The sequence below is a fragment of the Dermochelys coriacea genome, chromosome 19 (genome assembly GCF_009764565.3).
Source record: "Dermochelys coriacea isolate rDerCor1 chromosome 19, rDerCor1.pri.v4, whole genome shotgun sequence".
In the NCBI taxonomy this organism is placed as follows: Eukaryota; Metazoa; Chordata; order Testudines; family Dermochelyidae; genus Dermochelys; species Dermochelys coriacea.
In genome coordinates this window covers 8388810-8412600 of record NC_050086.2, presented here as the reverse complement: position 1 = coordinate 8412600, position 23791 = coordinate 8388810, and the positions used below count along the sequence as shown (strand labels likewise).

General features: G+C 46.1%; 2 protein-coding genes across 2 annotated transcripts in view; both read left to right on the top strand.

The window, feature by feature from the left end:
* The first annotated feature begins 3996 nt into the window (after positions 1-3996).
* IL22RA1 (interleukin 22 receptor subunit alpha 1) lies at positions 3997-16359 on the top strand. The gene is made up of 5 exons (XM_043506005.1): positions 3997-4698; positions 7868-8000; positions 10863-11044; positions 14932-15116; positions 15966-16359. The coding sequence occupies exons 1-5, from the start codon at positions 4656-4658 to the stop codon at positions 16131-16133; spliced, it is 711 nt and encodes a 236-aa protein (XP_043361940.1). The 5' UTR covers positions 3997-4655; the 3' UTR covers positions 16134-16359.
* A 580-nt stretch (positions 16360-16939) lies between these two features.
* Positions 16940-23791, top strand: part of MYOM3 (myomesin 3) — a 71027-nt gene continuing 64175 nt past the window's right edge. Inside the window, exon 1 of the mRNA XM_043506007.1 lies at positions 16940-17055. The gene's annotated coding sequence lies outside the window, so the exon portion shown is untranslated. The remainder of the gene's footprint in view (positions 17056-23791) is intronic.

The window sequence follows — 23791 nt, the reverse complement described above, 5'->3', positions numbered from 1 at the left end:
GGTGGGCAATGTGAGATGTTTGTTTTGGTTATTTATTTTGATTTATATAAAAACACATCTGTCGGTGCTGAAATTCACCCTGCTGAGCAGAGTGGCTCAAAGCTGCTGTGTAATGTTCAGGGGGCGTTCCACATGTGTGTGTGTTTGCATTTCCCCACCACAACACAGGGCTACCTCTGCTCACCGGAGAAAGCCCAGGCTATTTGCCAGAGTGGAATCCCTTCCAGTCCTTCCCATCATCACTCGGTGTGAGTGAAATTCTAAGCAATTCATCGTGCAAATTGCTTCATTTGTGCCAGGGCTGAGCCCAGCACTTCTAGGCCTGGCAGTTCAGAGCCCTGGCACCACTGGGCTTGCTGCATTAGTTATGAATGTAAAAAAATTGGTAGAGGCCTGGCACTTAATTGCTTGAGCCTCAGCACCTCTTTCATTACAAATTAAGCACTGATTGTACATCTCTCCTCCAAGAATACTATTTGCTGTTGTAGGCTGCAGTTCCCTTGCTGCTTACCCATCTCTGAGTGAAGAGTCAAAGCTTCAATACCACCCCAAACTACCCAAGAAGGGGGTGCTAGAGAGGTGGGATCTGTGCCCGTCTCTAGGGGCTGATGGTGTTTTACTTGTGGTGTTTCCGGCTGAAATGAACTTGATATGTATGTTTTATTCCAGTAAAGGAGATCAAGAAAGGCAAACTGGTTAAAGGGGAAATAGTGAGCTGCCTTTGCTCAGAGCTCTCCATGCTGACTGAGACATACCTTAGAGAGTTTACACTTGGAGAAAAAGGCAGGGGAGTATTAATGTGGGTCCTTAATGTTCACAGCCTTCAGGGATGGGGAGACTGAGATCAAGCACCAGAAGCAGGGGAAGGGATCAGGTGATGGATAATGGCAACAATGCCTTTCACCATTATGGGTCACTCCCTATGTTTCAGAGTAGCAGCCGTGTTAGTCTGTATTCGCAAAAAGAAAAGGAGTACTTGTGGCACCTTAGAGACTAACAAATTTATTAGAGCATATTAGATGCATCCGATGAAGTGAGCTGTAGCTCACGAAAGCTTATGCTCTAATAAATTTGTTAGTCTCTAAGGTGCCAAAAGTACTCCTTTTCTTTTTCCCTATGTTTCAGATCAGATAATGACTAGAGACAGCAGCAAGCCACAGGGTTCAGAACCAGATCTGGACTTCGGCGTATTATCATAGAATCATAGAAGATTAGGGTTGAAAGACATTTTAGGAGGTCATCTAGTCCAATCCCCTGCTCAAAGCAGGACCAACACCATTGGTTCAGATGAGACTCGAGTAGCAATTGAAAGTTGTTACCATCTGACAATTGTTCGACAGTCTGTGTGAAATGAATTGATGGTCTCAATCCCGTTCTCGGTGGACATGTGTCCACATCACAATTGCCTTTGTCCCCCTTTGTATGGGGAATTGTAGACCCAGATACAGAACCAGATTTGCTTCCCTCTGCAGATTTGGGAGGAGAACGTAGGCTAAGAATTTGCTGCATGAGGCAGGGATCCGATTTCTTTATTTGAGGGGAGTTTGCGGCCTGATTTGCAGAGGTGCTAAGTCCAGGCCCGCTGTGAGTAACGGAGGGGCTGTCCATCTCTAAATATCAACCTTTAATGTGAAAACACCCAGGGAAATGGCGACAAATCCTATGTATCTAACCTGCCATGGAGGGCAGTGGTTTAGAAAGTATGGGCTCTGGGGCTGCCGATGTGATGTTAGAGAGATAAGGTGGGTGAGGTAATATCTCTTATTGGACCAACTTCTGTGGGTGAAAGAGATAAGCTTTTGAGCTATACAGAGCTCTTCTTCAGGCTGTTTGTACACACCCAGCCAGCAGCGGTACTCTGGCAAGCTTTAGCAAAACTTCAGTGATTTGGGATTTAGTCTCACATAGAATCATAGAATCTCAGGGTTGGAAGGGACCTCAGGACATCATCTAGTCCAACCTCCTGCTCAAAGCAGGACCAATCCCCAATTTTTGCCCCAAATGGCCCCCTCAGGGATTGAACTCACAACCCTGGGTTTAGCAAGCTAATGCTCAAACCACTGAGCTATCCCTCCCCCCATAAATCAGCACCGCTGATCTTGCTGTCAGTGAAAGCAGATATGTGTCTAGCAGGTAGAACAATGCAGCGGGGTGCTCTTCGTTCACAGGAATCCCTGGGTTGAACGCTCTCGCCTGTGTAATGCAGAGGTCACACTAGATGATCCAATCATCGCTCTGGCCTTAAAATCTATTAACTGCAAAATGGGATGACAAGACTTTTCACCCTTTTCCCCCATGGTGCAAAGATCCAAGCAGAGTTTCATGTTAAAAGTGTGTTATAAATGACACTCGTTCCAGTTATGCCTCACTGGAGCTCACAGACCCCCACAAACTTGGGAAGGTTGGACTCCAACCCCATATCTGAGTTTTACAGCTTGGTCCCCCTCTCTCTGAAGAAAAACAAGTTCCAAGAGGCAGGTTCCATCCCTCTACAAATTAAGACAGATGAGCAAGACCTTCAAATAATAATCTCAAAGCACCTTGTGTATTGCAACGGTCTTGAGGACGAAGGTAAGCACCCACACCATGGTCCTTACATAGGTCATCATGAGTTATAGCAAGCCCCTGTCAACATGGGGTGGTAAGTGACATGAGTTCTGAGAGGAGGAAAATATGAGGGCAGTTTTACAGTCTTCATCCACAGAGCTCCTTGATGGTTGGGGCTGTGTGATTAGACACAAGCAGTGTTAATTGATGGGTGGGTTTTGCTTAATTAACTGGTTGGACTTCTACAGCTTGCCCAGGTAAGGTAGGAGGGATACACACACAAACTTTTCTATGAATTGGTGGCGCACTTAGAGCATTCATCAGGGCTTATATCCTACTGGGATGGGTGCTAGAGATAAATCTGAGGTAGAGAACTAGAGAATAATAGAGGAGCAAGGCCAGGGACTGCATAGGCATCAGGTATGGTATTTTCCTAATATATGTTTGGCCTTCAGGACATCACAACCAGGTTATGGTGCTTCTGAATTTGATGAGTGTTTGTAATTAATTTAAAGAGCTTGTAAGTTGGGCCCCAGGCTCATTTGAGATGGTTTGTGCTTGGGAGAAAAGCTTTGCACCTAAATCGAACTCCAAGGAAAAATGAAAGGTGAAATCAAGTATTTCGGATTTTTAAATTGGCTTTAAAGAGTACCAAGTTCCTACCCCAGAATGGGGCCGAGAGGTTGGCCCCCACCAGTTCATACTGCAGCCTGTTACACACTCAGGGAATGCTTTGAGGGTGATCTCGTTGATCAGCCATTTACTTGGGCCAAAGCTCTGGTGGTGTTAGCAGCTAGATGTCAGGGAGGGTGGCTGTTTTGCTCTGCCTCGAGTGAAACCCAGATTTATGTAGTAGGCCAGGATAGGCCTAGGCAATACTTGAGCCCTAGGATTTCATTCTCTTATGAACAGTAAGATACTGAGTAATTGATAATACAAACCCCAGAAATATCCAAGCAGGAATCCATCCGCTAGCTAGGAAGTTACTGTACCTTAGAGTCTGGGAGCAGATAGCTTGCAGGGAGTGGGGGCTTTTCCATGGCTACGCACACACAATCGCTGTGCCTGGGGACTCTTCCAAGCCAAACAGAGAGTGAGCAGCAGTGCCAACTCTCATGACACTATTGCAAGTCTCGTGATACTTGGTTTGTTCTTAAAGCCCCAGCTCCTGGAGGCATGAGATTAGGTGAGAAGCTCAGCCTTTTAAAAAGAAGTCTCTGTCCCTTGTGATTGCAGAGAAAAGCCTGAAATTGTGACCTGAAGGTGCCCAAAAGGCTCAAAGACCAGAAGGCAAAGAACAAGAGCCCTGAATAAAGATTAAATCTCATGATTTTTTTTGAGGGGGCCAAACCCATGATTTTGGGGGGAACGTTATGTAACAAGCAGCCACATCTACAGTAGGATGGTTGTTCATGGGCTGGCTGTAGTGGTCACTTGGAACTTCACAGCTGTAATAAGGGATACAGCTCAGCTCCAAAAGCCCAGGCCCCTATTGCTTGACTACAGGAAAATCTCCATAGCTAGCTAATGATATAGGCGCTATGACACACAGTTGATCGCTTCAGATTCCATTCCATAGAGGGCAGTGCTGCACATCAGCCAGTCAATTCTAATGCAAGCAACAGGTCTAGAGCTCACTAACAAGTGAGGTGGGTGGTTTAGGAGTGAAGGAAACAGCCACAGGGTGTTTCCAATGTAACTAGCTGCCTTGTTTGCAGAGGTTGCGTAACCACAACACCAGCTTTGCCTTTTAAAGTAACAGAGGTAAAGCTGCCAGACCAGAAAAGCCAGCCCCAGATAGCAGCAAGGGCTTTCAGGCAGGCAGTTCCTTATCAGAAAACAGGCACTTGGCTCCTGTTCAAAAAGCAGGGAACTTTTCGCTCCTTGTGCACCTTTGTATATCACAGTGTGTGTGTGGACTTCCATTCCCTCTTGTGCGCGCACAGCCTCATGTGCTCTGACAGGAATGAAGGCAGGCTGGTAGTTCCACAGCCTGTTCCTGGCTGTGTTGCTTATGCTCCCGAAGACAGGAAGTTACCTCCCTTCAGAGGTGACTCACCTGGGCTTGGGAAAAATCCCCATCTTCCCATCCCAGCTCAGAGTCATTCATGAAGGAGCCTCTGATCTTTTGGGCTGTCTGTTCCCTGATGGGTAAGTACTGGCTTTCATTTCCTTTTGACCAGGGGAACCATGGCCTTCAATGGTTTTACTGGTGCAGGGGCTGGCTCCCCCAGCAGGGGTGGCTGTTATGTGGCTGCCCTGAAATGAGACCTAAAGCAGGAGTTCTCAACCTTTTTCTTTCTGAGGCCTCCACCAACATGCTATAAAAACTCCACGGCCCACCTATGCCACAAGAACTGGTTTTCTGCATATAAAAGCCCGGGCTGGTGTTAGGGGGTAGCAAGCAGGGCAATTGCCTGAGGCCCCACACCACAGGGGCCCTGGCAAAGCTACATTGCTCAGGCATCAGCTTCAACCCTGGGTGATGGGACTCAGGGTCCTGGGCTTCAGTCCCAGGAGATGGGGCTTCGTCTTTCTGCCCTGGGTCCCAGCAAGCCTAACACTGACCCTTCTTGGTAGTCCCTCTGAAACCCTCTCGCAGCTCCGCAAGGGGCCCCAGGCCCCTGGTTGAGAACCACTGACCTAGAGAGTTTGCTTCTGCTCAGGTTAGTTTTTAAGCTCTCTGCCAGCAATGCTCTAGTCTTAGTTGTTTTTGTAGCGCTGCTGGAGTGCACGGTGCTGTATGGACTAGCAAGGGAAGGACTAGGAGGCCTGATCCAAAGCCTGTCTAAATCACTGAAAGGCCCCCATTGACTTCAATGGGCTTTGGATCAGGCCCTCTCAGAATTAGCAGACCCTGGGGATGGAGGAAGGTGCAATAGGAAACTGGCAGGGGAAGGGAGGTAGAGGGATCATTGGCTGGGTTTCTGCAGGAGACAGCCCCAGAGCTGAGGTCAGTTACCATCAGCAAATACACCAGGCGAAGAGCTGAGCTTAATGACTAAGGAGCCGCATCATCCCCTTCAACACTGGGATCCTCAGGACAGGGGTGCAGGACAGGGGGCAGGATGGAGAGGGGTTCAGGTCTCTCTGCACCATAGATCCCCGAGATCTGTTTGAAGTGTGCCCCCGAATCCACGGCAGATGGAGCCATCCACATGGAAAGCCCCTTTCTTCCCCATGTTCTGTTGGGCCCCCTCCTGCCAGTGGCTGGGTTCCCTTGGGAATGCTAAGTAGCGGCCATGGAGGGGACAGTGGGACCTATGGCATCTCCCAGCTGGGTTAACTTGCTCCAGTGTCTGTGCAGGAATCCAGCAGGCTCTCCGGTACCACGGATCATGGCCAGGCCCCTGCCCCCTCTCTCTCTCCTGCTCCCCCAAGCCCGGCAGAGCCCCTTCCAGGATGCATCTGAGCAAAAGGGACTTCTGTGGGGAGCAAGCGGGCTGGGTGTGTGTGGAGGTAGCACACAGATGGCATTTGCTCCCACTCCCATGTGGGCAGAGGAAGACTCAGAGCCACATGCTGACCCCCAGAGGGCCCTCTGGGACAGCAAGGCAAGAGAAAAGGCAGCAGCAACCCTTTTATGCTGAGCAGTGCCAGGGGCAGCATCTTTCCAAGGCTGGCTATGTGAGCACAGGGGCCGCAGAGTCACCCTCAGGCCTGGTTTCAGGAGCCCACAGAGGGCATTTCACCCTGGGACATACTTAGGGACACATCCTGCCCTCTTTCCGCTCCCAGCAGTGCCCACATTACTATCTGTGTGCACTGCCCTTGTGCCCAGAGGACAGCTGTGCTGGGCCCTGCACAGAGAGAGGCAGGCACGGCCCTGCCCCGAACAGCTCTCACTCAGAATGGGGGTGTCCATCACGGCAGAATCTGGCTAGCCCGTTTACTTATCGCATGGTGCCAATATGTTTCCTTGTCGCTTCGGCTGCACCTAGTGACTTCTGAAAATGTAGGTCACTGGCTCCAGAAGGACTGCTGGGGCATGCTGTGTAAACACAGCCTCTTTGAGGGTTAGATGCTAAACATAAGAGCCTGGATCAATTCCCCCAGCTGCATTCCAAACCAGCAGGTAGCATGAATAAGTCTAAGTCGTGGGAAAACTTTGCTTTGTGTATTTACGTTAGTAAGTGCTCTGAAAGGAGCCCAAAGCCCAAGCGCTGGTCAGTGGCTCACATCAGCGTCTTGCTGGGCTGATTGCCAGGCAGAGCTAGCTCTCTAGAGCACATAGAGAAAGGTCAAGTGATTTCCCTTCTCCCCAGAGCCAAGCTCCTGGGCTGAGCCTGGTGAAGCCAGATGTCATGTAGCTGGGGAGTTGTCTTCACCCTGATGCTCCCAGGCCAGAGTCCACTGCCAGGCCCTTCAGCAATTCCTCTGAGTATTGCTTTCTGTACAGTCATCCTGAATCCAACCCAACTAGCTGGCTGACTTCTCTCAGCAGGAGAGGTTCATTGCACTCATTCATCCAGGGTTCAGCTAGGTCAGGCAGGAAGTGACACCCCAAACTTTACCATAATGCTCCTCACTGCCCAGGGAAGAGGCAGGGAGGCAAGCGAGAGGGACAGGAGGTGTGGATTGTTCCTGGCAAGCTGCCTTTGCTATCCACAGCAGGGGAATCCTCAGGTGGTATCAAGCCACTAGAGTGGCACTTATTATATTTATTGCAATAGCATCTAGGGGGCCCCCCCAACCAAGGAATAGGGCTCCATTGTGCTGGGCACTGCACAGACACATAGCAGAAAGATGGTCCTTGCCCCAAGAGCTTAGTCTCTACCCACCCTCCCCATGGCCAGCGTGGGCATGTCCCAAGGAAAGGAAGCGTGGCCTGCACCCCTTTACATCTGGCTGATTCAGGACTGCCTGAATGACCCTTTGAACTATGTGTAAATCAGAGCAGCTTTCAGGGAACCAGCCAGAGGCCTGGACAGCTTGAGGTCTACAGGCATGCAGAGAGGGCGTAAAGGCACTGTTGCCCCTCACTACTCCCCATGAGCTGTGCTGAATGCTTGGGGGGTTCAGCTCAGGATCTGACCTATCGCATGTGGCTTGTTGTGCTAAGTGCACTGATGCAGTATCGCAGGCTGTCTCCAGCAATACTGGCCTCAACCCCAGCCCCAGCCTAAGCTCAGTCCAGATCCAAACATCAGGTCCTCAGCCCATCTCCAGGTGACTGTAATGGGCATACTCTGTACTCCTTGATTGCTACCATGGGGCTCGCTAGCATCCCTGCAGCTGGCTGAGTGTTGTGGCAAAGCTGGAAACCCTGGTGTTATGATTTGGAAGGTTCCTTTCAATGCTAGCTGCCTCCTTCCTCTAGGCTGTTCGATCACAGAGAGGTCACCGCTTCTGAAACATGTAGCCTTTAGTTCTACAAACTTTGACAACATCTTCAAGTGGGAAAGCGAAGTAGAGACTCCTCCAGGCATGGTGTATGAAGTCCAGTATAAACGGTACGTGGGCTTTGTCTTCTCCTTGGGGCCCTGCTTGAATGGGTGTTGAGCTCCTGGATTTCACGGAGAAAAGGGCTGGATCAGGAAAGCATGCTTAGATGCCAGTGGTTGCTTCTTTGACTGCCAGGGAAATGACATTGCTTGGAACAGAGCTCAAGGGGTCTCAGAGTTAATCTCAGCTGGAGAGCGATTGTCAGTTAAGAAGGAATGAATGGAAACTGAAAGCTCTCCGGCCCAGTGGATAAGGACCTTGGGCTGGCAGTTGGGGTTCTAATCCCTGCTCTGCTACTGACCTACTGTGGGAACTTAGGCTGTTCTGTGCCTCAGTTTCCCTGTCTGTGAAATACTGCCCGTCCTTTAGTAAAGTAATTTGAGCTAAACAGATGAGCAAGACTATAGAAGAGCTTCAAATGATTGTTCCAGAATCAGTGATGGATGGAAAACTTTTGATAAAAACAAAATCAAATGAAAAACAAACTCAGTTCTATGATTATTATTGTTGGTTCATTTTCCAGCCACTTCTAAGGAGCATGTATTTTCTGCCCTGCAGAGCCCAGCCTCCTCTCTGTGGGGAGGGTAGAGGGCGGGGTTATTTCTTGGTACAGTCATGGGCATTTGAGAGCTGGTTTAGAAACAGGCCACATAAAATTTCCCAGGCTGCACCCAGGGGGACTTCAGATAATTGGCCATTAGAATTTTCTTGCAATCCTCCAGCTGGGCCAGAGTGCAGTGGGGTCTTCTTCTTGGAGAGTTCACAGTTCTGTCATTCTCTAACCGCAGCTCTGCCATCCCTGCCCAAGCCTGCTGTGCGTCAGCGACAGTGATCAAATTGGATTAGAAGTTAGCCAAGAGTCACAAGGGAAAATGCAGTCTATACAAGGAGGCTCCTTTGTGGATCATCTGGTCCTACAGGCCATGAGGTCCCGGGCTGCATCTGTGGTGGTACATGAGACACATGCAGGACCCAATTATGCAACCCTATTCTTTTCCTGAGCTAAACTAACTCATGTGAGCTGCAAAGGGACTATAGCTGGGTAAATGCTGCTAAGCATAAAGGCTGCAGTATCAGGCCCAGGGTGAATCCAGCCACTAGCTGGGAGCTCCCGTCCATTGAACAAATCTGCTGTACGGTCCTGATCACCCAGGGCTTGATCATTGAACTCAGCAAGAGTCTTTCCATTCGCTTCATTGGGTTTTGGATGGGTTCTCAGCTGGCAAACTTAACAGTGAATTTACACACAATGATTCAGTGACAGAGTTGGTGATGGAACCCACAACCTCCCCATGCTTTTACCAACAGGCAACATTTTCTCCAAGCAAGACACAGACGGATTCCATAATCAGGCAGGCGCCAGGAGCAGCAGATGAAAGAGAGCAGCCAGCTCATTAAACATTCAGCTCCCAGATGTGTGTTAACTATACTAATTAATGAAAAAGGCTGACTCCAACCCCTGTGCTCTGTTGGGTAGCTGCTCTAGCTGCCAAGCTACAAAGAGCTTCTGACAGTGTTTAATTTGTGCCAGGGCTTGGCAGGGCTGAGCCCCGGCACATCTAGCCTGGGCAGTTCATAGCCCTGGCACTTCTGGTCTTGCCGCATCAGTTATGAAAATAAAAAAATTGCTTGAGCCCCGGCACCTCTTTCATTACAAATTAAGCACTGGCGTCTGAGATCAGCTTCTCCTTACAGTTCCCCTGAGAGGAGGAGAAACAATCTATGCAAGGAGCCTCTTCCAGCAGAAATAAGAACAGCCCATTCCCAGTAGCTCACTCTGCTGCCTGGATTACCATCACCTGGTGGTGGCACAGCTGCTGCCTATGGGCCATGTGGATCCCAGATTATCTGGGGTCCTGGGCAGGATGCACACATACAGGGAGACTGGCTGCTGTATGGAAGGCTCCATGTATAAGAAAATTCTCCTCTAGAGTCCTGGTTACCAGCCGACAAACACAGCAGTGGATTCCTGGACCCCTTCCAGAAAAGGCAGAGAGGGCGTGTGCTCCTTACATACCTACCTTATGATCCACAGCTCAGAACTGGAGTTTCCTCTAGTAAACAGGGTCAAAATGTTCCATGTTGGGTGTTGACATGCACCTAAATCCATATCTAGGAACCTAAATACAGAAAGTAGCTGGGTTCCCACAAGTACTCATTGCCCGGTAGTTGGGTGCTCAACCCTTCTTGAAATCAGACATCTGTAAGTGTCCAGATAAAGGATATAAGTATCTAATGTTAGGCACCCAGCTCTGCAAATGTCACCTTTAATCTGTTCAAGGTCTTTGTCAGCTGCAGTGAGTATGAGCTGTGTGTACTTCCTGGCCCCTTTGTGACACTGATTCTGTTATTCATGTAAACAAGCCCCTTTTTCATAAAGAGATAGGACAAAAAGTTACCCGCTCTCTGAAGAAACTCTCATCAGTGGCTGAAAGAAAAGAATCTTTAAATGACCCAGTAATTGTATGTCCCAAATCTGTATATTGAGTCATTTATAGAGGGCTAGAAATCACTTTGGGTCTGGGAGCTATAAGACCTGGGTTCTATTCTGGGATTGACTGATGATTTTGGGTAAATTACTTCCCTGCTTTGTGCCTCAGTTTCCCCATCTGTAAAATGGAGGTGTGTGAAATGATACTTCACAAGAGCATTCTGAGGCTTAATTCACTCATATTTGTAAAATGCGCTGAGATCCTGCTCTGAAAAGCACACAAGAAGCAGAAAATAGTGGCATTGGTGTTAGTCATTACTTTGATATTGCAGATCTCAAATATTTAGGGAGCACACGTGCGGGTGTGTCTATGAGTGTGTAAATATATTCTAGCAATTCGATAGGGCTGACTGAGAACAGTCCCTTTGTCTTCTCTTAGGTACGGAGACGAAGACTGGCTTCAGAAAAGTGAATGCCAGAACATCACGCAGCCCTTCTGTAACCTCACTCACGAGACGGAAAACTTCGGAGAGCGCTACTATGCTCGAGTGAGGGCCATAATCCAGAATTGCTGCTCCTCTGACTGGGTCCCTTCACAGAGATTCTACCCCAGAGAAGACAGTAAGGGACACAGCTGGAGTCTGTTAACACCACACCTGATTACTGTAGGCTCAGTCCTGTTCTCACTGATGTCTACTGCGACATGTCCATTGACTTCAGTGTTGCAGGACAAAGCCCACTATGGGAAGGGGCTTGTGGGTGTTCCCCCTCTGAAAGAGACTGTGATGAGAGACAGGAAGGAGTTCGACTAGGGGGCTTTGGGCTCCTGATGACATTTTTTGTCCAGAGTGGGTTGGAGGTGGAGGAGGGCTCCTGACCTCCCCTGGAAAGCCAGATATCTCTGAAGGAGCAACTGCCCATCTTAGCACACTTGTGGGCTCTTTAAGGGATAGCGAGACTCAGCAGGACACTAAGAGAGGTATGATGGGAGCCTGTGAGCAGCCACGGACCTAGTCATGGAAGCTGTGAGATTGGAGCTGTAGAAGGTTAGGATAATCTGTCAGATTTATGGATACGTAACATAATCCCACCTCCAAATTATCTCTGCCACTGATCGACAGTGTGGCCTTGGACAGTCCCTTAACCTCTTTCTGCCTAATTTTTCCCTCTCTGTAAAATGGGGGTAATATTTACCATGCCTACTTCACAGGGACATTGTGAGACTTAGGGTATACCTATATCTAAATTCTACAGTAGTGCTTCCATCAATCTAGGTGTATCTATACCAGGGCTTAGGTCGGCTTAACTATATCTCTCAGAGGTGTGAATTTTTCACATCCCTGAGTGACGTAGCTAGGTCGACCTAGGTTTTAGGTGTAGGCCTCAGTGTTTCCAAAGCACTTTAACATCCTTGCATGAAACACGCTATCAAAGTGCCATGTAGTATCCCCTAACTATTAGAAATTCACCTTTCTTTGGGGTGCATCTCAAGGTAGGATTATTGTGCCCCACAGCCATTCTCTACAGTTTGATTTTTAAGGCTATGTGACCCTGAGGTGCTACAGGTAGTTGCTTTTAACTCACAGCTGATCAAACGCTTTGCCTCCACCTGCAATCTTGTTTGATTTCTTTTGCCACTTGCCCTTCAGTTTATTTGAAAATTCATCATTCACAGTTTTCAGAGTAGCAGCCGTGTTAGTCTGTATTCGCAAAAACAAAAGGGGTACTTGTGGCACCGTAGAGACTAACAAATTTATTAGAGCATAAGCTTTCGTGAGCTACAGCTCACTTCATCGGATGCATTTGGTGGAAAAAACAGGGGAGATTGATATACACACACAGAGAACATGAAACAATGGGTTTATCATACACACTGTAAGGAGAGTGATCACTTAAGATAAGCCATCACCAGCAGCGGGGGGAGCGGGGAGGACGAAAACCTTTCATGGTGACAAGCAAGGTAGGCTATTTCCAGCAGTTAACAAGAATATCTGAGGAACAGTGGGGGGTGGGGTGGGGTGGGGTGGGGGGGAGAAATAACATGGGGAAATAGTTTTACTTTGTGTAATGACTCATCCATTCCCAGTCTCTATTCAAGCCTAAATTAATTGTATCCAGTTTGCAAATTAATTTCAATTCAGCAGTCTCTCCTTGGAATCTGTTTTTGAAGCTTTTTTGTTGACGGATAGCCACTCTTAGGTCTGTAATCGAGTGATCAGAGAGATTGAAGTGTTCTCCAACTGGTTTTTGAATGTTATGATTCTTGACGTCTGATTTGTGTCCATTCATTCTTTTACGTAGAGACTGTCCAGTTTGACCAATGTACATGGCAGAGGGGCACTGCTGGCACATGATGGCATATATCACATAGGTAGATGCACAGGTGAACGAGCCTCTGATAGTGTGGCTGATGTGATTAGGCCCTATGATGGTATCCCCTGAATAGCTATGTGGACACAGTTGGCAACGGGCTTTGTTGCAAGGATAGGTTCCTGGGTTAGTGGTTCTGTTGTGTGGTGTGTGGTTGCTGGTGAGTATTTGCTTCAGGTTGGGGGGCTGTCTGTAAGCAAGGACTGGCCTGTCTCCCAAGATCTGTGAGAGTGATGGGTCGTCCTTCAGGATAGGTTGTAGATCCTTGATGATGCGTTGGAGAGGTTTTAGTTGGGGGCTGAAGGTGATGGCTAGTGGCGTTCTGTTATTTTCTTTGTTGGGCCTGTCCTGTAGTAGGTGACTTCTGGGTACTCTTCTGGCTCTGTCAATCTGTTTCTTCACTTCAGCAGGTGGATATTGTAGTTGTAGGAATGCATGATAGAGATCTTGTAGGTGTTTGTCTCTGTCTGAGGGGTTGGAGCAAATGCGGTTATATCATAGAGCTTGGCTGTAGACAATGGATCGTGTGGTATGATCTGGATGAAAGCTAGAGGCATGTAGGTAGGAATAGCAGTCAGTAGGTTTCCAATACAGGGTGGTGTTTATGTGACCATCGCTTATTAGCACCGTAGTGTCCAGGAAGTGGATCTCTTGTGTGGACTGGTCCAGGCTGAGGTTGATGGTGAGATGGAAATTGTTGAAATCATGGTGGAATTCCTCAAGGGCTTCTTTTCCATGGGTCCAGATGATGATGTCATCAATGTAGCGCAAGTAGAGTAGGGGCATTAGGGGACGAGAGCTGAGGAAGCGTTGTTCTAAGTCAGCCATAAAAATGTTGGCATACTGTGGGGCCATGCGGGTACCCATCGCAGTGCCGCTGATTTGAAGGTATACATTGTCCCCAAATGTGAAATAGTTATGGGTGAGGACAAAGTCACAAAGTTCAGCCACCAGGTTAGCCGTGACATTATCGGGGATACTGTTCCTGACGGCTTGTAGCCCATCTTTGTGTGGAATGTTGGTGTAGAGGGCTTCTACATCCATAGTGGCTAGGATGGTGTTTTTAGGAAGATCACCAATGGACTGTAGTTTCCTCAGGAAGTCAGTGGTGTCTCGAAGATAGCTGGGAGTGCTGGTAACGTAGGGTCTGAGGAGGGAGTCTACATAGCCAGACAATCCTGCTGTCAGGGTGCCAATGCCTGAGATGATGGGGTGTCCAGGATTTCCAGGTTTATGGATCTTGGGTAGCAGATAGAATTCCCCAGGTCGGGGTTTTAGGGGTGTGTCTGTACGGATTTGTTCTTGTGCTTTTTCAGGGAGTTTCTTGAGCAAATGCTGTAGTTTCTTTTGGTAACTCTCAGTGGGATCAGAGGGTAATGGCTTGTAGAAAGTGGTGTTGGAGAGCTGCCTAGTAGCCTCTTGTTCATACTCCGACCTATTCATGATGACGACAGCACCTCCTTTGTCAGCCTTTTTGATTATGATGTCAGAGTTGTTTCTGAGGCTGTGGATGGCATTGTGTTCTGCATGGCTGCGGTTATGGGGCAAGCGATGCTGCTTTTCCACAATTTCAGCTCGTGCACGTCGGCGGAAGCACACTATGTAGAAGTCCAGGCTGCTGTTTCGACCTTCAGGAGGAGTCCACCCAGAATCCTCCTTTTTGTAGTGTTGGTAGGAAAGTCTCTGTGGGTTTTCCTCCTCCCCCCCCCCCCCCCGCTGCTGGTGATGGCTTATCTTAAGTGATCACTCTCCTTACAGTGTGTATGATAAGCCCATTGTTTCATGTTCTCTGTGAGTGTATATCAATCTCCCCTCTGTTTTTTCCACCAAATGCATCCGATGAAGTGAGCTGTAGCTCACGAAAGCTTATGCTCTAATAAATTTGTTAGTCTCTAAGGTGCCACAAGTACTCCTTTTCATCATTCACAGTGACTCTTTCACAGCCTGCGATAAGGAATGATTGATGCCACATTTTATAAAGCTCCATAAAAGTTTAATAACTCTAGGCTGTTGGGTATATCAGGCTGAAGGGCACTGTACAAGGTCAGAAGCAATAATTATACTCGCTAAACAGATGTTCTAGTAATTTATCATCTTTCGTCTAGTTAAATGACATTGCCCACTCTCCATCTTCTTAGCTACTATTGGAAAGCCGGAGGTGAAATATGTTCCTAGCGTTAGATCCATAAAGTTTTTCATCCAACCCCCCTACACCCCTCTAAGAGATGAGGATGGTTCCCAGCTAACTGTGGAAGACATCTACAACAGATTTGGTACCATCGATTACCACATGACGCTATTCAGCCAAAAGACGCACCAAGAGGTAACACACCTCCACAGATCCGCTAACCGTTGGCTTTCGTAAAACCCAGCCTTGTTTGTCTGAATAAAATGCGGGGCGGGGCAGGCATAAAAGTGAATTTATGCTAGATGGGATTTCTGAAGATCAAAAGAATTTTCAGTGTCTTTGATATTCAGAGAAGCCCAATCCTACAACTGACTAGGAACTGACCAGACTCAAACAGGAACATGACCTATTTGGGAGGGTTGGTTGGAAAATGGATTTTCAATCTGTCCCATGAAAAATTTCAAGATTTTGAAACTTTTTTTCATTCTGAATAGGGTCAAAAACCCAACAATTTCAAATTTTTTCATGAAACATTCATTTTGGGTCAGCTGAAACATTTTGTTTCAATTTTAGCTCTCTTTTTACATGTACATTTCAAAATGAGAAGTTGTTTAAAAATAAAAAATCAAAACTCTTTGTTCCAAAAATGTAAAAACTGGCTCTTTTGACACTTTTGAAAGTTTTTTTTTGATGTTTTCTTAAACAAAATTTCATCAACATCAATGTGATTTTGTGGAAAATTTCAGTTTTGTCAAAATATCATTTTGCAATTGAAATATGTTGCAGTGAAAATTATCTAACCAGCTGTACTATCTTCATTGTCTCAGGGAAGTGAAATACAAAAAGGAAACAACCTAATGGTGGAAAACTAATTAGATGTTTTGCTAATCTTGGGGACTATTAGTAAGAGTCAGGTGGGGATTTTATTTGTAAATGCAAGTTTTTTTTTTGATTTTTTTTCAATTGGTGTTGAAGTAATTAAATAATTTAACCTCTTTAAAATACAAATCTCTGCTTTGGGGGTTTTTTGTTTTGTTTTAACAGTGGGAAAAGAATGAGAACAACAAAGAATTTGAAGTTTCCGACTTGAACCCAGACACTGAATATAATGTCACAATATATCTCAAGCACTTAGAAAAAAGAAGCCAGCCTTGTGTGTTTTGCATTAGTACGTTACCAGGTGAGCCTGCTAAATCTGCACCTCTGAATTAGAGGACCGTGTAGTTGGAAATGGGAGAGGACATGGGTGGTGGGTGAAGCTAGCACTGGCCCGGCCCCTTCCAACCAAGGCTCTACCCCTCCGCCCGCTGAAGCTCTGAGCACTCCTCCCCCTTCTCCCTCTCCTCTCCCCGCTGTGGCCAGAGGAGTCCCATCCCAGCCGCGCTGGCTGGCCTGACCCCCAAGCCACCCAGGGCTGCTGGCTGGCCCGAGCCGCCCCGGCCACCGGCCTGAGCCCTGAACTCCAGGCCATCAGCTGGAGCTGAGGCCCTGTGGCTTTGGGAGACAGAGGGAGTGAGGGCAGGGCCTTGGGACAGAGCATGGGTGGGGCCTTCAATACCTGCTGTCCATGGGAAGGGAGACGTTCATGTGACACTCTGTTAAGAGGTGGGTCCATTCCATGAAAAGGCTTGAGAACCACTACATCAGGGAGTACAGTCCAGCAGCATGTTATTCCTCTATTTGAAGTTTCCACTACCCCAAGGCCTTTGTGCAATCAGACACAGCTAACCATGGGGTCCTGGGCATGTTCTGCCTAGGAGAGACAGTTTGCAATTACACTCAGAGTTATAAGAAGGAGTGGGATCAATTTATTCTCACCAGCCCATTAGGAATGGGAAAAAAAGTGACAAACACATGCAGCATTAAGGAGCATGGTGGAAAACAGCTGTTGTGCTTAACGGCACCGTTAAGCCCTAAGAACTGAATGCTGGAGGATGGATTAGATGATCCAGCACATTATTTCCAACCCTATTCTGTGACGCTAAATTGCATTTTCTTTCCCCATTGAACAGACAACACCTGGCTCCTATACTGTGTTGGGGGAATTACATTTGCTACAGGATCACTGTTTGCTGTGGTATGTTATGTGATCTATAAATACATCAAACAACGCACAGCACGACCGAACTCTTTGGTAAGTGTCCTTAAGTCACTACAGGAAATGTTTAATATGCATGGGAGAATGTGAATCCATCTGAATAGGATCATAGAATTATAGCAATGTAGAGCTGGAAGAGACCTTGAGAAGTCAAGTCCAACCCCCCAGTGCTTGAGGCAGGACCAAGCAAACCTAGACCATCCCTGACAGGTGTTTGTCTAACCTGTTCTTAAAACCCTTCAATGATGAAGATTCCACAAACTCACTTGGAAGCCTATTATTAACTACCCATAGAGTTAGAAAGCTTTTCCTAATATCTAACCTAAATCTCCTTTGCTGCAGATTTAAGCCCATTACTTCTTGTCTTGCCTTCAGTGGACATGGAGAACAGTTGATCACCGTGCTCTCTATAACAGGACTTAACATATTTTAAGACTGTTATCAGGTCCTCCCTCTATCTTCTTATCTCAAGATTAAATATGCCCAGGTTTTTTTTTTAACCTTTCCTGATAGGTTTTCCAAACCTTTTATTATTTTTGCTGCTCTCCTCTGGACTCTCTCCAGTTTGTCCACATTCTTCCTAAAGTGTAGCGCTCAGAACTGGGTACAGTATTCCAGCTGAGGTCTCACCAGTGCTGAGTAGAATAGGACTGTTACCTTCAGTGTCTTCCATACAACACTCCTGTTAATACACCTCAGAATATCAGTCTTTTTTGCAACTGCATCACATTGTTGAATCATATTGAATTTGTGATCCTCTCGAACCCCCAGATCCTTCTCAACAGAACCACTACCTAGCCATTCCCCATTTTGCAATTGTCCACTTAATTTTTCCTTCCTCAATGTGGTACTTTGCACTCCATTATCTAAATTATTAATGAAAATATTTTAACAATACTGGACCCGGATCGACCCTCTCCGCTGTCCCAGTTTGACAGCGCACCATGTATGATTCCTTTGAGTACCATCTTCCAACTAGTTATGCACCTACGGTATAGTAATTTCATCTAGACTGCATTTCCCTAATTTGCTTATGAGACTGTCATGTAGGACTGTGTCAAAAGCCTCAGTAAAATCAAGATATATCACAGCTACTGCTTTCCCCCATCCATTCGGCCAGTAACCCTGTCAACGAAGGAAATTAGACTGGTTTGGCATGATTTGTTCTTAACAAATCCATGCTGGCTATTCCTCATAACACTATTATCCTCCAAGTGCTTACAAATTGATTGATTGATAATTTGTTCCAGTATCTTTCCAGGTACTGAAGTTAGGCTGACTGATGTATAATTCACCCGGTCCTCTTTGTTCCATTTTTTAAAGAGAGATACTGTGTTTGTCCTTCTCCATTCCTCTGGGACCTCGCCCATCCTCCAGAAGTTCTCAAAGATAATTGCTAGCAGTTCTAAGATTGTTTCAACTTGTTCCTTAAATATCTGAGGATGAATTTCATCAGATCCTATTGACTTGAATACATCCAATTTGTCTAAATATTCTTTAACCTGTTCTTTACCTAATTTGGCTTGTGTTCCTTCTGCCTTGTTAGTATTAAATGTGTTGAGTTATCTGGGCACCATTAATTTTATAGTAAAGCACGAAGCAAAATAGGCATTAAACATCTCAGCCTTCTTGATGTCATCAGTTATTAGTTCTCCTTCCTCACTAAATAGAGGACCTACATTTCCCTTCACCTTTTTCTTGTGCCTAATGTATTTAAAGACCCTCTTCTTATTGCCTTTTATGTCTCTTGCTAGGGTGTAGTTCATTTTGTGCCTTAGCCATTCTGATTTTGTCCCTACATGCTTGTGCTCTTCTTTTGTAACTCCTCCTTAGCTATTCATCCATGTTTCCGCTTTTTGTAGGATTACTTTTTTGATTTTCAGATCATTAAAGAGCTCCTGATGGATCCAAACTGGCCTCTTACTATTCTTCCTGTCTTTCCTTTTCATCAGGATAGCTTGTAGTTGTGCCTTTAATATTATCTCCTTGAGAAACTGCCAGCTGTCCTGAACTCCTTTTCCCCTTAGATATTGTTTAAAGTTTGCTTTGAAGTCCCATTGTCCTTGTTCTGCTGCTCTGTCTCTCCTCTCCTTAGAGTCATGAAATCTATCATTTCACGATTTCTTTCACCCACATTGCCTTCCACCTTCAGATGTTCTACCAATTCTTCCCTCTTGGTCAGAATCAAGTCTAATGTGGCTGTCCTTCTGGTTACTTCCTCCATTTTCCGAAATGAAAAGTTCTCCCCTGTACAGTCCAAGACCTTTTTAGAAATGTTGTGTTTTGCCATATTACTTTTTCAGCAGATGTCTGGGTAGTTAAAGTCCCCCGTGACTACCAGGTCTTGTGTTTTGGATAGTTCTGTTATTTGCCCTAGAAATGCCTCATCCACCTCCTCTTCCTGATTTGATGGTCTAGAATAGACACCTACCATGACATCACCCCTATTGTTTTACCCCTTTTGTCTTTACACAGAGACTTTCAACTGGTCCAGACCTTCTGGACCTCAGAACGAGTGCATATATTCTTGATGTATCTCCTCCCTTTTTATCCTGCCTGCCCTTCCCCAACAACATACACCCCTCTATACCAATATTCCAGCCATGAGACTTATCCAACCAAAAATAGAATTCTAGCATGACTAGTTGTGGCAGATAACTGTATAGAAGAGGTAATTGTGTGAGGCACGTGTAGCGCTCCTTTGGCAATGCAGCCTGGAAAGATTGTTAGGGCGAGTTTCAGAGTAGGGCAACACAGGTGATGTCAGGTCTGAAGACTTTGTTAAGAAAGGTTAAGGAAGCTGGGTTTATTCTCCTTGGAGAAAGTCACCTCAAAGTCAGCCTATCTGCTGGACGGTTTCAAAATTGTGAACCCCAAAAGCAACACTTTTATTATTCTTTACAGTCTAAGTTTTCAAAAGTGACTAGTGATTCTGGGTGCCTCCATTCTTGGGTGCCCAACTGGCAATAACTTAGAGGGACTTGATTTTTAGAAGATGGATGCTCAGCACTTTCTGAAAATCAGATCTCCATTAAGGCACGTCAAGTTGGGTACCCAAAAATAGAGGCATCCAAAATCACTCGTCACTTCTGAAAACCTTGGCCTACATGTTTATCCCTCCACTTGAATGGCCATTAACAGTATTGGGAGCTCTGCGTGCTAAGCTAAGGGAAATCCATTTCCATGAAGCAGGGTGTGAGCCAAATACGCAGAAGGCAAGAAGGAGTTTGTTCCCTCATATGCAGGATTGCACAATTGGTCTGGTGAATGAGGAGGGGTGTTTGCCTTCCTTTGAAGGAACACTGGAAGACACAGATCAGCTGGATCAGTGGATCAGATCCAGTATGGCGGATTGCAAGCTCCTATGCACAGTTTCTCAAAGGGATTTTGCAATAATATAAAACAAACTTTGAAAACTCAGAGCTTCATTGCTACTAACGTTTGTCTTTCTACCATGACAGGACTTCAGAAGGATATCAGCCTTTCAGCCCCTCATGCTAACAGTGGAGAATATTATAAGCCCCATTAATGATTTATCCAAACCTGTTCCGTACACCCCAGATGTGCAGTTAATGCCGATTAACATGGTGCAGCAGACATCTTTATTCCCTTTGCCAATAACTGCCTATCAACAACAGGCCAATGTGTTGGCGTTTCAGCCCATCATTCAGCCAGTCAACCAAGTGGATGGTTTTCCTTCAGTGTACACTCCTCAAATAGCCCAGGAAAATCTACCATGCACGCTGAACAAGAAACCTCTGGCCTTGACATACGGAGTATGCATCGAAAGCCAAAGATGCATCAACAGGAGGAATTCTCAGTCAGACCAGATGCTGCAGGATGTTTCTCCTGAAAGGTTTGTCAGTGGCAAACTTAAAACCAAGACACTAGGCGAAAGGTACTGTGATGAGAACTACAAGGAGCAGAGGCCGAAGCTGGTAGAGAGAGGATTATGTGAAAGCAGTGACACTAACATGACAGGAGCGGCGTTCTCCATGGGGCCAATGCAGCAGTTGATGCTCCAGACAGACTGTGAGGAAACTAAGCTGCACATGCCCCAGCAGTCACTGTCTCTGCTGCAGGAAGGTGGAAATTACAGACGGCAGATGGCAGGGTTGCTGCCATTGCTGTCCTTGCTGACAGTTGACACAAACTCTGTCTCAGAGAATGGGCTTTCTCCGTCATCATCCTCCCCCTCACTAAAGTCAGTCTGTACCTGTGATGACCTCCCTGGGGAATGCAGCACAGGCCAGTTGATGTCATTAGATTCATTGTCATATCCTGAAAACAAACTGCAGCCTCCGGACTTTCAAACAACAGATGTGTTACCGGCAGCAAGGGAGCCGGGCTGCCTAGAACTAAACACCTTTGCACCCCATGCCTCTGGCTCCATCCAGGACAATGACATGCTTTTGACTATGTTGTTCAGAGACTTGGATTTAAAGGTACAGTGGGAGCATGGCCAGGATGAAAATACACTGATGTGCTAGCACAGCATTGAATGATTTTTAAGGGCTGGATTCTGCCAACCTTTATTCACATTAAAGAGTGCCCTACTGGGCAAGCATCCTCACTGAAATAAATGGAACTACTTGCTGAGTAAAGTACTAATCAACATGCATAAGAGTGTTAGAATCTGGCCCTACATTGTCATAGGCATGAGTGCCTTTACTAACTGCACTACTTCCAGAAAAGCTATGTTATTTTTGCACTTTAATAATACCTAGCTCTTTGTTTCTTGGATGTTATCAAATTGATTACACCTAAAAGCTGGCCTATTTTAAAACTAGAGAGAGAGTCCAAGTTCACCTGCCAGATTCAACACCCGTAAAATTTGGGTCAGTTTGGGGCGGGACCCAGATTTCATAGCTGATGCCTGTTTCTTTGCACCAAAATCTCAGATCTAAACTTTGTGGAAGTTCAGCTCCGGATGAAGTCACAGCAAGAAACAAATCTCATTCGGAGAGGCTCTGATGAATGGTCATTTCCCAGATGGTAATGGTATTTTTAAGCAGATTTTGTTTAGAGCAAGAAGACTACATGCTGGGCCTGGAGTCTCATTGCGCATTCGTTGGTTGTGCATCACTGGTCAGCTGGAATCTATCAGAGATTCTGAAAAAATAATAAAGCTGATTGACAGGAGAGTCAGCTTGCAATGTCACCAGAAAAAAAGGGTTAGTTCAAATTACATGCTTTTTTCCTTTGGCTTTTGGCTAAGACCAACTGTAATATCCACTGAATACCTGACTCCTCCTCCTCCTCCTCCTCCCCTGTGCTTATAGGAGGAATAACGGATGTGTCTTTTCCATGTTTAATATCTCTGTCTTAAATGAGGAATGAATAAGGGCAACTAATAAAGAGATGAAGCATCATAACGAAGGCAATAGCTGCCAATTCACTGGCTTGTTTTAAATGTTTCTATTGATGCTTTTAGGTAAATATTTATTTGGGAAAAAAAGCTAATTGGATTGGTTCATGTACAATCCAACCCAAGTTCTTTATCACAGTTCCATCATTTCATCATTCAGTGGCCTTTTCCTGTTGTGTTCACTTCCACTTCTAGCAATGGAGCCAGGGAACCTGTTAATAATTTTATAAACTGGAGCTGGTTTTACAGTAATATGCTACAATTGTATTTTCCCTGTACATTGCAAACATTTTTCATGTGAGTTCAGGTTTCATCCCTCATTCTCTGTAGCAAGTGAATTATGACCATTCATTTTCATAGCAAGGCAAGGCCTTCCTTCCTCCATTACATAAGCTAGCTGCTTATCTTCTACACCCAATAGTTACAGCTCTATACTGCTAAGGAGGCAGCCTGAGTGCTCTAAGCCTCTGTTGGAAACTCTCTGCAACCGGGGTTCAAATCATGGCAGAGCGAGCTCAACCCTGTGTGCACTTCAGGGAACTAAATGGAGTTCCCGGCAGTGAACCTGCATCTGTGTCTTTAGCACGGGCCATAGTTCTGCCTGCTTTGCATGGAGGCTCAAAGGGCCCTTGGAACTTTTTGTGGGAGTCATTAGGCATATGCCCTAGTTTCCATAACTACAAATTTCTTCTCTCCCCTCTGATGAGCAGTGTGCCCTGGGCAGGCTGGCCCGCTGGTTCCCTGCACTCCAGAGGCAGCTGGTACTGTATGTTTTATGGCCAACGCCTGGTGGCCCTACTCCATTTTTTCACATCCCTTGTTCACTCTAAACTCCCATTGGAGTCAATAAGAGTTTGGCCTGAGATAAGGTCTGAGTCAAGTCTTCAGACTCTGGCCCATTGTCTATACAGTGAGTTGGGATCTTTTGAATTAGAAGGTATCTACATTCAAGGTTATTTATTTAAATTGATTACTTAGGCCCATGTCCTAACCCATTCACTTCCCAAGGTAGCTAAAGGTAAAATTCTCCAAGTTCACCCATGTGTCCCCAAAATTTATAAACATTCCTATTCCTGAGCCCTATAAGGAAGGCTGTTGAATGAGGTTTGGGAGTGATGGAATAGGGAGCACAAAGTACCCTAAAGCTTTAAAGGCAATGTGGGGCAAGAAAGACACTCCCATGCTAAGATGTGGGGTGGGAACGTGAGCTGAGTATCTGTCATTTAAAATGTTTGGTGTCGTTCAACATTCTGGGAATGTTACAAGCACAATGTCCCGTTCGCTGACCCTTTTATTTGCGTCTCTGAGTGTGACAGATTTTTTCTTCCAACCCAAATGGCAGGAAGTGATTTGTACTGACACCACCACCCGCCACCCCACCCCTGTAAGCAGCAATTACAATCT

Excerpts from the sequence above, each read along its gene's own strand:
- IL22RA1 (XM_043506005.1), top strand. The coding sequence starts at position 4,656 with ATGAAGGAGCCTCTGATCTTTTGGGCTGTCTGTTCCCTGATGG. Across the intron at positions 8,001-10,862 it reads TATGAAGTCCAGTATAAACG|GTACGGAGACGAAGACTGGC; the intron begins GTACGTGGGCTT and ends GTCTTCTCTTAG. Across the intron at positions 15,117-15,965 it reads GCCAAAAGACGCACCAAGAG|TGGGAAAAGAATGAGAACAA; the intron begins GTAACACACCTC and ends TTGTTTTAACAG.